Source organism: Geotrypetes seraphini, chromosome 4 (genome assembly GCF_902459505.1).
Source record: "Geotrypetes seraphini chromosome 4, aGeoSer1.1, whole genome shotgun sequence".
Taxonomy (NCBI): domain Eukaryota; kingdom Metazoa; phylum Chordata; class Amphibia; order Gymnophiona; family Dermophiidae; genus Geotrypetes; species Geotrypetes seraphini.
The window spans coordinates 138,503,543-138,520,142 of record NC_047087.1 but is presented as its reverse complement, the minus strand read 5'-3'; the positions used below and the strand labels follow the sequence as shown (position 1 = coordinate 138,520,142).

Here is a 16,600-nt window from a genome sequence, read left to right as displayed (position 1 = left end):
TAAAACAATGAATGAGAGAGAAAAAGATGCTTGGACCACCTTCCTATCTGTTACTGAAAATTTTCTAGGGAATAACAAAGATCCTAATTACAGGGCCATTGTTGAAACAATGTTGGAAAATTTCAAGAAGTTGAGTTGTAACATGAGTGTAAAAGTTCACTTTCTACATTTCCATATCGACTACTTTCTGGAAAATCTAGGACATTTTAGTGAAGAGCAAGGTGAGCATTTTCACCAAGATATTAAGGAGATGGAGAGGCGGTACCAGGGGATATGGAATGAAACTATGATGGCCGACAGTCAAGATCTTGGAAGTCAAAGAGGAGAAAGTTTGAAAATTAATGGAACACTGTTTGCTTTTTGTTTTGTTACAGAAATAAATTAGGGCAGTTCTTTACAGTATTTTTAAAATGTGTTTATAATAAAAATTGAAATGGTGTTTGAATACATTTGTGCTTACAGTAGTTAAAATCGTGAAAACATAACTTCTTATTTTGTATAAAAAACGGTGACGGGACATAAGCGCGCGAGACAAACGCACGCCGACAATTCAGTGCAAGACTTCAGCACACCGCAATAAAACCTTCTTTTAAAGGGTTCTGACGGGGGGGGGGACCCGCCCACTGTACTTAATAGGGATTGTGCTGCCTCGCACTGCCGTGTTGGGTGGGTGTGAGGGGTGTAACCCCCCACATTATACTGAAAATTTAACTTTTTCCCTAAAAAATAGGGAAAAAGTTGTTTCCAGTATAATATGGAGTTACAACCCCCAAACCCCCCCAAAGCCAGCGCGATCCCTATTAAGTAAAGTGAGGGGTTCCCCACCAAGAAAGTTTTCCTACGGCGCGCTGAAGTCTTGCACTGAATTGTCGGCGCTCGTTTGTCGGCGCGCATTTGTCTCGCGCGCTTAAGACTATGAACCGTAAAAATCTGACATAATAGGCAACAATGGAAGTCATTTCTAGAATCAGCATAAAAATTGATTCAAGAACAACTACTATCAAGAAATCATCTGAGTAAAAGTTTTAAAATGCCAATTGGTGATTAAGCCAAAAAGAAACACTTGCTTCTGATAGTTCCAACAAGTATCAGTAAATTCAAAAGAGGTTACTTCAAGCAAGCCCTAAGTATTAAAAAACATACTCCTCAAAAGAAAGAAAAAACTAAAGCAGTCCTTTGGGCTGGCAACAGGCCTCAACCCAAAAAGGTGCCTGGATTTCAGTAGTCCTTGCAAAGTTCCCTTCATCGGGCCCTTGCAATAAACACAAGAATTTATCTTTTATAAGGGTTTATCACATTAACCCAGTTTCTTTTCCTTCCTCACACAAGTACTGGCAGGTTATTGCTCCATAGAGTGATTGAGGGGCAAAAGTTGCTGTGTCTGCTTTTAACCAGCACAAAATGTATCCCTCAATAAAGAATTTTCCCTCCCAGACGTCACAGCACACTCCCCACAACTTCATACAATCCTCAGCAATGCAATATACTTTAAGGCTGTGGTAACAAGTAAAAAAACAACAATGCCTGAGTCCCACAAACAAAGGAAAAGAGAACAACTTTCTTTTCCCCAAAAGGCAAAAAGAAGAAAAGCTGTCCCAGCAGTCCTTTTTTTTTTTTTTTTTTAGGAAAATGATTTTATTTTCAATTTAGTGATTGCAATGTACCAATTTTGAGAAAGAAAAGATATTAAACTTTAAATGTGAGGGCTGTAGAAAAAATAGAGCACTTGGAGGGCCGCAGAAAAAACAGTCAATGTCCCATCAAAGAAATGACAATTTTGCATGAGGTCAATCTCCCCACAGTCCATATATCCCTCCTTTTAACTGTTAAAGGAAAGTTTTATAAACTATAAAGAGTTCAACCTCATGCAAAATTGTCATTTCCCCAACAACACATCAACCATTTTCTCTGCGGCCCTCCAAGTACCTACAAATTCAAAATGTGGCCCCACAAAGGGTTTGAGTTTGAGACCACTGCTCTAAACCAAGCAGGTATCCTCCAACTGCATTGCTACCAGTAGGGGGCAGTGCCTCAATACTTTGTTTTTAATCTCTAGGGACAGGCAGGCTTCCTGAAGTCCTGCAGAGTTTGCCTGTCCCTCATTATTGAAAATGTAATAGTGAAACAGCACCACCCACTGGCAGGACTGCAGCTGGAGGACTCCTGCTCAACTCAGAGGAACAGTGGTCCCAGTGGTTGCATTAGGAAGTTTAGAATGAGGAACTGAAAAACAAATAGCAAAAGCATAAGTATAGTGGGAAATACAAAGTATTACTCCAGGAACCATTCATTGACTCAAAGCAAATGCATGAATGGTAAAGGAGAGGTGATTGAAACCTAAGGATGCGTGACTGATAATTGCAGACCAGGGCAGTGGATTACAGCCAAGATGTTTTACAGAAAGTGTAGAGAAATTGTACAACATACATTTGTAGATTCTGTAAATAAAGACCTAGACCTGGTCAGTTTTCTCTGGCTGTGAAGTTCTGAGAGAAGAAAATTTCCACAAACAAAGGTGCATTAAAGTGCCTTTGGCAACTTCGTAAACATTAGAAACATTGCTGTAGCGGAAAAACACTGGGTTTCTGGTTCTGAGAAAATTATACAGAATGATCACGTGGGACACCACCATGTTGACAGATAAAAAGCAGGATACAAGAAAACTGGACATAGTGGTGACAAAACACCGGAACAACATTGAAAACAGAAGTGTCATTCTCAAGCAACCATGTGAATTATGTACATAAGAACTTAAGAATAGCCTTACTGGGTCAGACCAATGGTCCATCAAGCCCGGCAGCCCGTCCTCACGGCGGATAATCCAGATCACCAGTACCTGGGAAAAACCCAAAGAGTAGCAACATTCTGGAACCCTAAAGAGTAGCAAGATTCCATGCAGAATCTCAAAGACAGCAAGATTCTGGAATCCCAAAGAGTAACAAAAAATTCCAGAACATATGAATTGCCGCCGCTGGGTCAAACCAGTGGTCCATCCTGCCCATCAGCCCGCTCACGCTCTAAATAAGTCCAGCCAGTTTAGCAGGAACTTGTCCAACTCTGTCCCAGCAGTCCTTTTCTAGCAGCTTGCTGAAAACCCTGTCAGCAACACAGTCCTTTAAACTGAAATGTTTTTCCAAAATATCAGAAACAGGCCTCAGGATTCCGGAACTTGGAGACATATGAAATAGCTGTGTTGTTGGGGGGCTCAGCGGTGGAGCCCTGGTGTAGGGGATTGGGAAGTTGAAATATTTAGGTATCATGCTTTATAGAGATCCCCGTAAGATATACGACGCCAATATCACTGCTACTATCGGCCGGATTAAAGCCCTCTGTCTTAAATGGCATTCGCTCCCTCTTTTGTTGGGTCGAGTGGCATTAGTGAAAATGGTGTTATTTCCGAAATTGCTTTATCTGCTGCAAACCATTCCCGTTTGGATCTCCCGTTCGGATGAGAGCTCCTACCAGTCTATTATTCGCTCCTTCATCTGGAGGGGGAAGATGGCCCGTATCAATGCTCTTAAATTGTCCCAGAGTCGTGACAGGGGGGGGTTTGGGCTTACCTGCTCTTCATGTCTATAATGTTGCGGCGCTTCTCCGCTGGATTCATGAACAATTGGTATCCTCACGGTGTTATTCCCCTGCAGCATTGCTTGAGGACTGCTGCTCTCCTTGGTCTTTTTCTTCTTTTATTCATGGGGTGGAGGGAGGGAGCAAAGGGTTTCGTACTTCTATTCTCCCATTCCTCCTTCCTTTTCGCAGAGCTTGGCGTTGGTGGCGTATGCAACAGGGAAGGTTGCCTAATGTCTCTCCTTTTCTTTCCCTCCTTCGTAACCCTGATTTTGCTTCTGGAGTGGGAGGCCTCGCGGGGTTAAGAGATCGTACAGAGCGTGACACGACCTTAGGTGCTGTGCTGGATTTTGGGGGGGGAGTTTCCTTCTTTCGCTCAGATGCGGACATCGTGGTGTCTGCCCCCCGCCCACATGTACACTTTCCTACAAATTCATCACTACTATCACTCCCTGGTGCGTGCTCATGGGGACCGCTGGGGCTCTGGCACTTTGGATTTGATTTTCCTCTCCACCCCTATTGCATCTAATAAAATATCCACTTGGTATAGAGCAGGGAGGGATAGCCTCGGGGATAGCTGTCTCCATGTTCTGGGGGGTGAATGGTCTGCCGAGCTTGGGTTGGCTGTCTCCATCCATGATCTCCGGCTTCTCTTCCAGATGCTATACCTCAATGTGAAAGCGGCGTCCCTGCAGGAGACACAATACAAAATTTTGCATCGTTCTTATCTCACCCAAGCCCGGGGATGTGTTATGGGATTGTGGCCTGATGATATCTGTCTTAAATGTAAAACCCATAGGGGTAATTATATTCACTCCTTTTTTGCTTGCATCAAACTGAATTTCTGGGACTCCGTGAGGACCTGTTTGGCTGCTCTCCTGAAGTGTCCAGTACCTTGGAATGCACCTGCGCTGTTATTGGGGGATGTCCATGACTTCAGCCAACATGGCCTTGACTTCCCTTCTCAGAAAATTATCCTCCCTACGATACTTGTGGGTAAAAAGCTTATTCTGAACTACTGGACTAGTGAGGAGGTGCCATCTTATAACCTGTGGATATCCATGATGCGACATCAAGCTCACTTTGAGTTGGACACTTATACGTCTCGACCACAGCCTCACTGGAAATCCTACTGTTCCCTCTGGCAACAGACTCTAGACCTGGTTGTTTAGCTGCTTAGGAAGTTTTTTGTGCGAGCTAATGAGGTTCAATGCATCTTTCTATTATTCCTCTTACTTCTCTTCTTTCCTTACTGTACCCTTTCTTTACAGAGTATATGGGCCTGTGCGCTTCTGTGTGTGTGCTTGGGTGATTGCTTGGTTGGATCGTGTGGTGTTTGGGTGAGTTCCGTTTGGTTTAACTGTGTTGTGAATGACTGTGGTTGGTTCTGAATCGTTTGGGGATTCTGGCTGTTTCTTTTATTTAAAAAGCGGACGGGGGCTGTTGGGCTGCGGGCTGCTCCCACCTTTCGTTTTGAACTTGCCAGGGTTTTGCGATGTCATCTCTCTCACTGTGAGCCTTACTGCTTACTGTACTGTTCTGTTACTGTATGATATTCTATGATACCCTGTACGTATTGCTGTATTGTGGTTGGCTACTGCTGTCCAGTTGTTCCTTGTCTCAATAAACATGATATTTAAAAAAAAAGAAATAGAAATGGCTGTGTACCTGTTGAGCTCCCTTCCCTGGGCACCCTTTGTTGGTTTGCAGCTTTACAATTTTTTCCCTTTTAAGGCAGGAAATCTGGAAAAATTTCAACAATGGCTTCCAATAAACAGTCTAAGCCTGAAACTGCTGTAAAATCTGCTAGGAAGGCAAAAAGGCTAAAAGAAGACCCACCCACTCCTGTCAAGACTCCTCTGCCCATATATGCCTTAGACATGATTGAATTATTGGAGGAACTGAGAAATATCAGACTAGCTCTGAAGGAAGTTACAGAATAGATGGCTGGGATGAAGGAAAAATGGCAAATGTGAGTAACAAAATGATATGGTTACCAACAGAATGGATCAGATGGAGATAATAGTGGAGAAAGTGGAACAAGAGCAGAAGCAATGTAAAATGGATCATAAGATCATAAAAGCAAATGATAGACTTTGAAAATCAGTTGAGAAGACATAATATAAGAATCCTGAGTTTAAAGGAAGGAGCAGAAGAAAGAAATATGACATCTTTTTTGGAGGAAGTAATTCCAAAAATACTTCCCCTCAACTTAAAAGTGCCACTTGAAAAAGAGAGGGCACATAGGATCCCGAGAAGGAGACCTCATGACCAGGCAAAACCTAGGCCAATAATTTTACACCTACTGTGCTTCCAGCACGTTTTAGAGATCATAAGGGTGGCAAAAGAAACAAAAAATCTATCTTATAAGGATTCAAAACTTATGTTCGTCCTGGACTTTGCAAGTGAGACAGTGCTGCTTTGTAAACAATTTCTACAACTGAGGCAACCATTAAGGGAGCTTGGGGTAAAATATGGGCTTTATTACCCTGCTCTAATGAGGGTTACTTACAAGGACATATTTTATCAGTTTGAAGACCCTGAAAGAGTTTTTGTCCAATCAAAAACCACCTATGAACTGAATGATCAATCCTTCAGTGGAAACTGTGCCTTTATTTTTATATTTATTTACTGTGCTTCTCTGGATTTTAGAGAATTAAAGAAGAGTTTTAATGTTTTAATTCTAAATGATTTTAATACATGGAATTGGACGTTTCAACTGTTTACAGTTTTTTAACTGTAATAGAACTTTGTGAGCAGTTTTTTTTCTCATTTAAACAGTAGGAGTGGATTCTAAATCTAAAAGGAAGTTCCAGCTCATTAGATTAATTACATACAGATTTATACCTGACGTCAGCAGAAGTTGGTGATGGTGGGAGAGGTGGGAGGAGCAGTCGGTACGGCCTTCGTTTGTTTTCATTCCATTATGAGGCATGTAATCCTACGAGCCAACTCTTAAGGCCTCTGCTGCCGCTGGTTCACTTACTGGGCCATTGAACACTGCCTCCGGTAGGGATCCCGATGAGGAGCAGGGTGACATGTGCATGGCTCAACATAGGAGTTCAGAGGTGGGCCTGGGGCTGTTCTTGTTCCCCTCTGTTGCTAGGCCCCGCCCCCTCACCGGAGACGTGTCTCTCATAGTGGCGGGAGGGAAAGGCCCAGTGCCACGATGTCCAGTGTTTTATCGGAGCCCAAGAAGCCATCCAGCAGCTGCACGAAAGGGAGGAGATGCTAAGCAAAGAATGCATCTGGATCTGCGGCGGGGAGGTCGTCTCCAGACTGATCAGTGACTTGCGCAGAATTGCCGGTTGGCTCGCTGCCCTTGTGCATGGGAAGAGCAGGCGGGGCACTGCTGGTGGATCTTGTGCTGGCACCAATCGAAGCATTTTTGACTCTGCAGGGCTTGTTCATTGGTGGGACAGATCATACAGCCGTTTACAAACTCTGAGCCTGGAATGCCATCTTCATGGATGTGAATCATTATAAGGAAGACTGGTGCCTGCTGATTCTCTTCTTCACTTTCTTCATCATCATTGCTGCTGGGATGGTGCTGCAGCTTCTCACTGGGTGACTTGTCTTCCGGAGTGGTCATTGTGGCCTCCCTGGGGCTTCTTTTCTTCAGTGTTCCAACCCTCTGAATCAATTTTTTTTTTAAATTCTCTCTGCCGGAAACAGGAAGGACTTTGATGAAGATGGGTTGATGACATGAATAGAAGAGCTAGAACAGGAGGAGCTGGACAGGAATTTGTTGGAGATTCAGGGTCCAGAGACTGTACCACTACCGAATGTCCCTTCTGTGTCACTACCTGCCAAGCCAGTCAAGAAGAAGGAGAGGATGGTGATATGAAGGAGCTGGAAAACTGGGCTTCAGTATAACTGCCAGAAATACAGACTCTTGTCACTGTTGCTATGGAAGTATATAATGAGGGAAATAAAAATTTAATAACAAATTAATAAAAGGGATTATTTGGATTGATATGAGGCAATATAAAGGGCTGTTTCTTGCTCACCATCCTTTCCCCCTGCTGGTGAGTGAGCTTGGCAAATGTGACCCAGACTCGGACCAGAGGTCATGGCCTGAAGCTGAGAGGGGACACGGCCAGGATAAATGTCAGAAAGTTCTGCTTCACACAGCGAGTGGAAACCACCATTCTAGGATTTAAGGGAAAATTGGACGCACATCTTCTTACAGGACACATTGAGGGATACGAGTGACTAATGTATTCGCCAGGGTACACCTGGCTGAGCCACCGTGTGTGCGGATCACTGGACTGGATGCAGGCATTTCTTATGTTCTTATGTTAATTGGCCTTGAAATGGGAACAAAATACTTTTCAGGCCCTCTTAAAAGCTAAATAAAGATATAATGAGATTTCCTCTCAAATGGCTAGGAAAGAGTTGTTTCTCAACAGGCTCTGTATTATGGAAACTCGAATAAAGCAGGAAGAGTATTAGCTAATTATCTTAAAGCTAAAAAAAGGAAAGTAAAAATTGTGGCTATCACAGATGAGAATGGGGAAACTCATTCTGAAATTGGAAATATCTTAAAACAATTTTTGAAATATTATAAAGCTTTATATTCTCCTGAGATTTATTCAAATAAAGAACTTGAGGGTTTAGAGTTCTTGAAGTTAATTAAGGGGCCTAAAATTCCCGAGCATGTAAAAGGAACTCTTAACTCGCCTATTTCAATAAAAGAATTACAAGTAGCATTGAAGTTCCTTAGAGTTGGATCCGCTCCAGGTGGTGATGGGTTCACTGTAGAGTTTTACAAATCATTTCAAATTACCCTGTTACCTCATCTATTAAATTTATATCAGGCTCAACTAACTAAACAGGTACTATGGCAGAATCTTTAACTATAGTTTTGCCAAAGCCAAATAAAGATCCTATGTTGGTTTCAAATTACAGGCCTATTTCTTTGATTAATGTAGATGGAAAACTTCTGGCTAAGTTATTGGCTTTGCGCTTGGCCAAGGCTCTCCCTTATATTATTGGTATGCACCAAACGGGTTTCGTTACTCAGAGACATTCATCAAACAACACCAGACTGGCTTTTCACATGTTAAATCTAACAAAATGTAATGTAATGTAATGTAATTTATTTCTTATGTAATTTATTTCTTATATACCGCTACATCCGTTAGGTTCTAAGCGGTTTACAGAAAATATACATTAAGATTAGAAATAGGAAAGGTACTTGAAAAATTCCCTTACTGTCCCGAAGGCTCACAATCTAACTAAAGTACCTGGAGGGTAATAGAGAAGTGAAAAGTAGAGTTAGAGGAAAAATAAAAATAAAATAAACATTTTAACAAGATTTTAGTTTCCAGAAAAAGGGCTTCTTCAGGGAAGAGACTTGGCCGACAGTCCCAGGATGTCTATGTCTCCTCCCCTGCGATGTTCTCCCATCCATGCATTCCCTCCCAGACACACTGCCCGTGCCCCAGCCGCTCCAAGGAGGCTGCCCCAGATGAGGCCCACGATGAATGCAGGATTCTCTCCTCTGCGGGAAAGCCGCCCGGAGCCGACAGTCGATCTTCATAGCGGATTGCAGGGGGGGAAGAGTTCACACTCTTGGTAGGATCGGGTCTGTGTTCTCTCGGTGGTTGTGGCTGGTCTCGTTGCTGCTTAGGTGTAAAAGCAGTTGATCTCCACTGCTGCTGATATTTAAAAGCAGGCAGATTGATCTCTCCAATGGACTGCAGGGGGAGGAGTTCACAATCCTGGCAGGATCGGGTCTGTGGGCTCTTGGTGGTTGCGGTAGGTCTCGCTGCTGCTTGTATGTAAAAGCAGTTGTTTTTCTACTGCTGCTGATATTTAAAGCAGGTAGATTGATCTCTTAAACGGGATATAAGGGGCCCAGGGCAACTGCCCTGTTTGTCACACTCCTAATAATGGCCCTACACCAGACAGTTGAAATATTAAGAATAAAAATCAGAAATCACATATCCCTCTCAAGCAAAACCAATGAAAACTTTGTTTCTTTTGCAGGTAAAGAATTCTGGAGACCGTGTTTTATTCTTGCTAGCAGATAAAGACACAGAAGAGTACTACCACAAGAAAAAACTGAAACTGAACATGGAAACTGCCACACTCAAACTGCTCCCCCTCAATCCCCGAATTGTGGAGCTAAAGAAAGGATCAGATGGCTATGGGTTTTATCTAAGGGAAGAACATTATCGGAAAGGTAAGAAACATCTCTACAAAATGCTCCACATAGTTACCTCAAAGCTCCACTGCTATGCACAATAGAGTCCTAATCTAGGTGTAAAATTTGGGTTGTGAGTGGATTCCAGTTCATCCCTGGTTACCAGAGTGGTGGTCAAGCAGATAGGGTAGTGGACTGAAATTAAGGCAAATTCCTCTAACTGAATTGGTAAACACATTGTGACTGGCAGTCCTCCCTTTTCCTAATAAATGGAAATTTCAGTTAGGCACTGGAATCTTCAGTTAGGTGCTCTCCAGTCCCCTTGGAAACACCCAACACACGGACCCACACCCAAGGAAAGGATTTTATCCAGGTTTCTTAGGCGACACAAGTTTATCAATTTGGTTTATCAAGTACTGACAGTTGATTAATCAACTATTGATATAAAAACATAAGAATAGCCATACTGGGTCAGACCAATGGTCCATCTAATCCAGTATCCTGTTTCCATCAGTGGCCGATCCAGGTCACAAGTATCTTGCAGAAACCCAATTAATGTGACTATGCTGCATCCAAAATTATGAAACCACTCTTCCAAGACTGTATCAAATGAAACCGCCTATATGTGGTTGGTATTGTGGCAAATTACCTGCATGGAATGGCAGGTGCAGCTTTGACCACCTTCTTGGGCAGACTTGGTGGACGATGAGGGTATTTTTCTAAGTCAGTTTACTATGATAGTTTTATTCAGCACAAAAATTAAGGTACCAATCAGACTCAAATATTACCACCAGCTCCCCAGTAGATTAGAGTGTAACAAAAGAACATAAGAATTGCCATACTAAGTCAGACCCAAAATCTATCCAGCCCAGCATTCTTTTTCTAACCATAGCCAAACCAGTTCACAAGATTCATGCTACTTCCCCCCAGGGACAAGCAGTAGTTATCTTCACAACTGTTTTAATAATGGTTTATGTAGTTTCCAGATCCAGATATCAAATCAAATCTGAGTTTACTCCCAATGAGGAACTACTTTCTTCCCTTGTGGTTTTCCTGACATGATACAGGATAGATTTGCCATTGCATTCTCCCGAGGCATGGAAGGTTAAGTGACTTTCCCAAGGCTCAACGTGCTGCCATGGGATCTGAACCTAGGCCTTTCGTTTCCTAGCCCACGTCTCTTACCATTAGGCTACTCTTCCACTCCTCAAGGGCTTTTCATCCAGGAATTTAGCCAAACCTTTAAATAAGCTACACTAACTGCATATACCACATCCTCAGGCAACACGTTTCAGTGCTTAACTATGCTGTGAGTGAAAAAATAATTTTCTATTTATTTTTAATGTACTAGCATGCAGCTTCATATTGTGCCCCCAGTCTATCTATTTTTTCAAAGAGCAAACATGTTTGCTCCACTCAAGATATATAGATCACTATCACCTCATTCATCTCTTCTCCAATCTGAAGAGCCCTCTCTGTCGTTCTTCATATAAGAGGTTTTCCAACCTTCTCTGTACCTTTTCTAATTTTGCTATACCTTTTTTGAGATATGGCAACTAGTACAATGGATCAATTTTGCACTCCATCAAAAATGACAAAGACTAGGGGACAGAAATACTTTTAAACTATTAGGAGGAAATTTTTTTTTACTCAGAGAATAGTTAAGCTCTGGAACGCATTGTCAGAGGTTGTAGTAAGAGTGGATAGCATAGCTGGGGTTTGGTTTTTTTTTCATTTTTAAAATATTTTTATTGGATTTTAACACAATGAATGTATAAATAAAATAAATCAAGGATATTTTACAGTTAAAGGTATCACTTACAATCACAAATAAATAAAAAACAAGGATATTATACAATTACAATGTTCCTTACAATCAAATCATAGATGCAACGGGGACTAAGGCATCTATGCTGTTAATCCAAAGTTCGTATAAAGTCATTTATTCAAAGCCAGTTATAAAAACTCTATATAGATCAGTTAGCAGATCAGATTTTGATTACAAAAAGTTTATTTATTTATATAATATATTGTTCATACTAAAACCAGTTGGAAAATATTGGATGAAAAAGAAAAAAATTTTATTGGTGACCAAATTTTATTAGATTTAAAGCTTTTGTTAACAAGGGAGTTGGCTTTGCACTCATATTTATGAGTCATCATAATTGTGGCCCACCAAAAAGACACATTTAACTGCTGAGCTGACTTCCAATGAGAAAGAATCATTTGTATAGTAACAGCTATTAATAAATCAAATAATTTGGACTGCCATTTATTCAAATCACTTGGATTTGAATCTATAGCATGGAATATTGCTACTCCTTGGATTTTGGCCAGGTACTAGTGACCTGTATTGGCCACCGTGAGAATGGGCTACTGAGCTTGATGGACCATTGGTCTGACCCAGTAAGGCTATTCTTATGTTCTTATGAATTGCATACAATAGTCAAGGTGATATCTTTTGTTTTATTCTGTATTTCTTTCCTAACAATTCTAACCATAGATGCCAGCTCTGTGAGTGCTAAAGCACTGCCAATATTCTTTATAGCACTGCCCAGATATCAGAATTTAAATCTTCCCCATGTAGAGCTGCAGAGGAAAGCAGGAAGTAAGGCTGAGCTTATTGGTCAGATATTCCTTAACCAGCCAGTAAGCTGCAAAGGATGCAGGACCAGTAGCTTGGGAGGAGGCACAACTGGTCAAACATTCCTTAGCCAAATACTGTGCTGCAGGGTAATAAAACAGGATGGAAGGTTGGTGTCTCCTGAGTTACTTGTTCCACCTCCTCCTGAGCTATTGGTTGGCTAAGGCAGTGTTTTTCAACCTTTTTTGGGCAAAAGCACACTTGTTTCATGAAAAAAATCACGAGGCACACCACCATTAGAAAATGTTAAAAAATTTAACTCTGTGCCTATATTGACTATATATAAAGTAATTCTCTTGAATAGGAATCAAATAAACACAAAGAAAGTATTATATAATTACTTTATTATGAAATATTAAGTAAACAGAATAGTGAAAAATTATAAAATACTTTATTCAGTGCGAAACCTGGGCCTGTTTGGTTGAACACAAAGCTGATATTCTGGCTGGAATCGAAGAAAGACACACACGTAGCTCTTCGTCAACAGCTCTCAGCCTCTCTCTGTATTTGGTTTTTATAGCATACAAAAATAGACAAATATACCCTCCATCCTTTTTATTAAACCACAATAGCAATTTTTAGCGCAGGGAGCTGCGCTGAATGCCCAGCACTGCTCTTGACGCTCATAGGCTCCCTGCGCTAAAAACCACTATTGCGGTTTAGTAAAAGGTGACCATATTGTAAAATATAGACAGCAGATATAAATTCAGAACTGTGCATAGTAAGTGAAGGGAAGTTTTCATCTCTGGGAATTTACCCAGTTAACTATTAAGTTATTTGGGCAAATTCCTTTGAAAACTGTGGTAATACTGCCTCCACTTTGCTAAATTTAAAATAAAATCATTTTTCCTACCTTGTCTGGTGATTTCTGGTTGCACTTTCTTCTTCTGACTGTGCATCCAATCTTTCTTCCCTTCTATCAGCCTGTATGCTTTCTCTCCTCCACACCTCATTCCCTCCCCCAACTTTTTCTTCCTCTCTCCCTGACCTTTCTTTCTTTTTTTCTGTTTCTCTTCTTTCCTTCTGTTTCCCTGCCTGCCCCCTTTCTTTCTTTCTCCCTGCCGTTCCCCAAGCCACTGCCGCTGCCATCGGGGAACAGGACCCACCAATGAATAACAGGCCCCAAAGCCGACGCCGACGCATGCTCTCCCTGCCGTCAATTCTGCAATCGGAGAGGAAGTTCCGCCCAGCCAGGCAGCGATTGGCTGGCCCGAACTTCCTCTCCGACTGCAGAATTGACGTCGGGGAGAAGAAGACTTATCGGCTCGATAGATTAGATCACCAAGACAAAGTGAGTCCTGGGTGATCGACTCACTTTGCCTTGGCGAGCTACTGGCGCCCCTGCCTCGGGCCCCCTGTCAGCTCCGGGCCCCTGAATGCAGGACTGGTAGTACTGCCCTGATGGCGGCCCTGCGACACACCAGGCAACATCTCGCGGCACACTAGTGTGCCGCGGAACAGCGGTTGAAAAACACTGGGCTAAGGAATGTCTGAGCAATGGGCTCATAGCAGGGAGCAGAGGAGAGCAGCAGTGTAGGTCTACCATAGAGGGGGGAGAAGTGCTGAGGGAGGCACTATGAAAGGAATGAGGAATTGACAGAGAAACAGGGACAGGAAACAGTACACACAGGCACTGATATGTTGTAAGAGGAAGAGAGGCCAAGGAAAGAGATATGGAATGTTAAAGGGAGAATAGAGCTGAAGTAAATGCAAGCTAGAGAGGTGCATGGGCTGTGATACAAAGAGAATTGGGTAAAAGATGGGCTGAGAAAGAGAAATAGATGAGGAAAAGGAGAGAACTGTGTGGGATTCAAAAGCAGAGAGTTGATAGGGAGATAGGCTGAGAAAAAGGTTCTGAGAAGAGAGAAGATCAGGTTTGAGGGAAGAAGTACAAAGGAGAAAGAGAGGGTTGAAAGTGACAGGAGAGGTGAGAATAGGAAGAAGAAAAAAAAAGAGATAATTTTTAGGTTTTTGTGCTCCTGACGGATGGGATGGAAGGGTTAGAAAGATGCTGTGCACAGTGCAAGGGTTCTGCTGTACAGGGGGATGGGAGGGAGAGTGGGAGGGATATAAAGATGCTGTAGAAGGAAGGCACAAGGAGATGGGTGAGAGGGGAGGAAAGATGCTGCACATGGGGGGAAGGAGAGAAAGGAAAGAAGAAGAATTAAATTGGGGTGAAGGAGAGGAAGAGAGAGATGATCATGTACATGAAAAAAATAAGACCTACCCCGAAAATAAGCCCTAGTGCATTTTTGGGGCCCAAAATTAATATAAGACATTGTCTTATTTTTGGGGAAACACAGTATGAGTGTATGCTCTTCCCTGGGCTGCTAGAACAGTGTTTCCCAACTTCAGGGGTGCCCAAAAGGTTGCGTTGCCTTTGCATTCTCTCTGTTCCCTGTTGCCACAACAGGCCAGTAGCAACTACAGAAGTGCCGGGTAAGCCAGCCTTCCCATCCACCCCCTGACATCAGAATTGACGTCAGGGGAAAGGCTGCTGGCCTGTTACGGCATAGGGAAATAGGGAGAACTCGGCGGCAACGTCTGTGGTGGTTTGGGGGCCTTTCCAAGACGTCGGCGGTGGCTTGGGGAGAAAAAAAGGGGAGACAGAAAGACAGGGAGGCAAAACGGGGAGACAGAAAGACAGACAGGGAAACAGAAAGACAGGGAGGAAGAACAGGGAGACAAAAAGAATGAAAGGGGGGCTTGGAGACAGAAAGAAAGACAGCAGAGAAAGAAAGTAAGAAAGGGGGCAGGAGACAGAAAGGAAGAAAGGGGGGGGCAGGGAGAGAGGGAGGAAATGGAGTGTGTCAGGAGGCAGGCAGGGAGAGAGGAAGAAAAAGTTGGACTCATGGAAGGACAAAGATGGTTGGGGAATAAAATGAGGTCTGGAGGAGACGAAGCATGCAAGAGGCAGAAAGGAGGTAAGAAATATTGCATGCACAGTCAGAAGAAGAAAGTGCAACCAGAGAATCATGAAATCACCAGATAACAAAGGTAGAAAAAATGATTTTATTTTCAATTTAGTGATCAAAATGTGTCCATTTTGAGAATTTATATCTGCTGTCTATATTTTGCACTATAGCCCCCTTTTACTAAACTTCAGTAGTGGATTTTAGCGGAGGGAGCCTATGAGCATCGCGAGCAGCGCAGGGCATTCAGCGCAGCTCCCTGCGCTAAAAACTGCTATTGCAGTTTAGTAAAAAGGGAGGGGGTATATTTCTCTATTTTTGTATAGTTGTTACTGAGGTGACGTTGTATATTTTAAAGTCATCTGCCTTGACCACTTTGAAAAAACCCAAAATATAAATGATAATTAACATTTTCTGTGCGTACAGTGTGCTTTGTGGTTTTTAAAATTTTATTGTTGGTAAATCATTTTCACTTGGTCATTTTTAAAGTAGCTCGTAAGCCAAAAAAGTGTAGGCACCCCTGCCCTAGATCAAAAAATATTCAACTAAGTACCCTCAAGCTCTGAGGAGCAGAGATTTTGCAATGGACATTTTATTGTTAATGTAACTTAATTGGAAAAAAATATATATATATTTAAAAGTACTGTGGGGGAGTTGAGGCGGCCAAAATCATGAGGATGCAATTGGGACCCAAATTGCGGGTCTGGGGATTGGATCCAGCACAATCGCTGGATTTAGGATAATCACAGCTGGTTCTGGGCCGCTAGAATAAAGGGCAAGAATGGGAAAGCCTCACAGGAAAGGCCCAGGCCTTTGCCGAGCACTGGGCCAGACTGACAACATTGCCGCGGACATGAGCAGTGATGCATGCGTGCACCGACATCATTGGTGATGTCACACACATGTTTGAAACCAGGAGGGGGGCAGGCCTGAAGGCTCTGGGAAGATCTCAAAGCCAAAATTAACACTTTACCACCAACGCTTTAATATTTTAAAGGTGGCAGGGTGGTCAGGAAGGTCTGAAGAAAGGGGCAATGGTGGCCCCATGGTGATGATATGATGTGATTCACATTTATAACATGATCGCGCATGCATATTTGCACATGTAATTATGCATATTAGCCCTGGAGGTTACTGGGTGATTTGGGGGGCTGTAGTGACTCCAAAAATGGAAATTTTGGGGTGAAATTTCACGCATGCTTTGTGTGTTAAAATAAGACTGGCAAGGAGACCAGCTCCTGAGAAAATTATATAATATAAAATTCAGAATTTTAAATAAAACTAATTGGTCAGCTTAGGTGCTAGAGACCTTTTAGGCTGTACTAT

At 42.5% G+C, this 16,600-nt stretch overlaps 1 protein-coding gene across 2 annotated transcripts in view; it reads left to right on the top strand.

Annotated features, from left to right (window-relative positions):
* Positions 1 to 16,600, top strand: part of PDZK1 (PDZ domain containing 1) — a 190,512-nt gene that overhangs the window by 55,092 nt on the left and 118,820 nt on the right. For both annotated transcript variants that reach the window (XM_033941091.1, XM_033941090.1), the window contains one exon: positions 9,562 to 9,757. In XM_033941091.1, the coding sequence (XP_033796982.1) occupies positions 9,562 to 9,757 (196 nt within the window). The remainder of the gene's footprint in view (positions 1 to 9,561; positions 9,758 to 16,600) is intronic.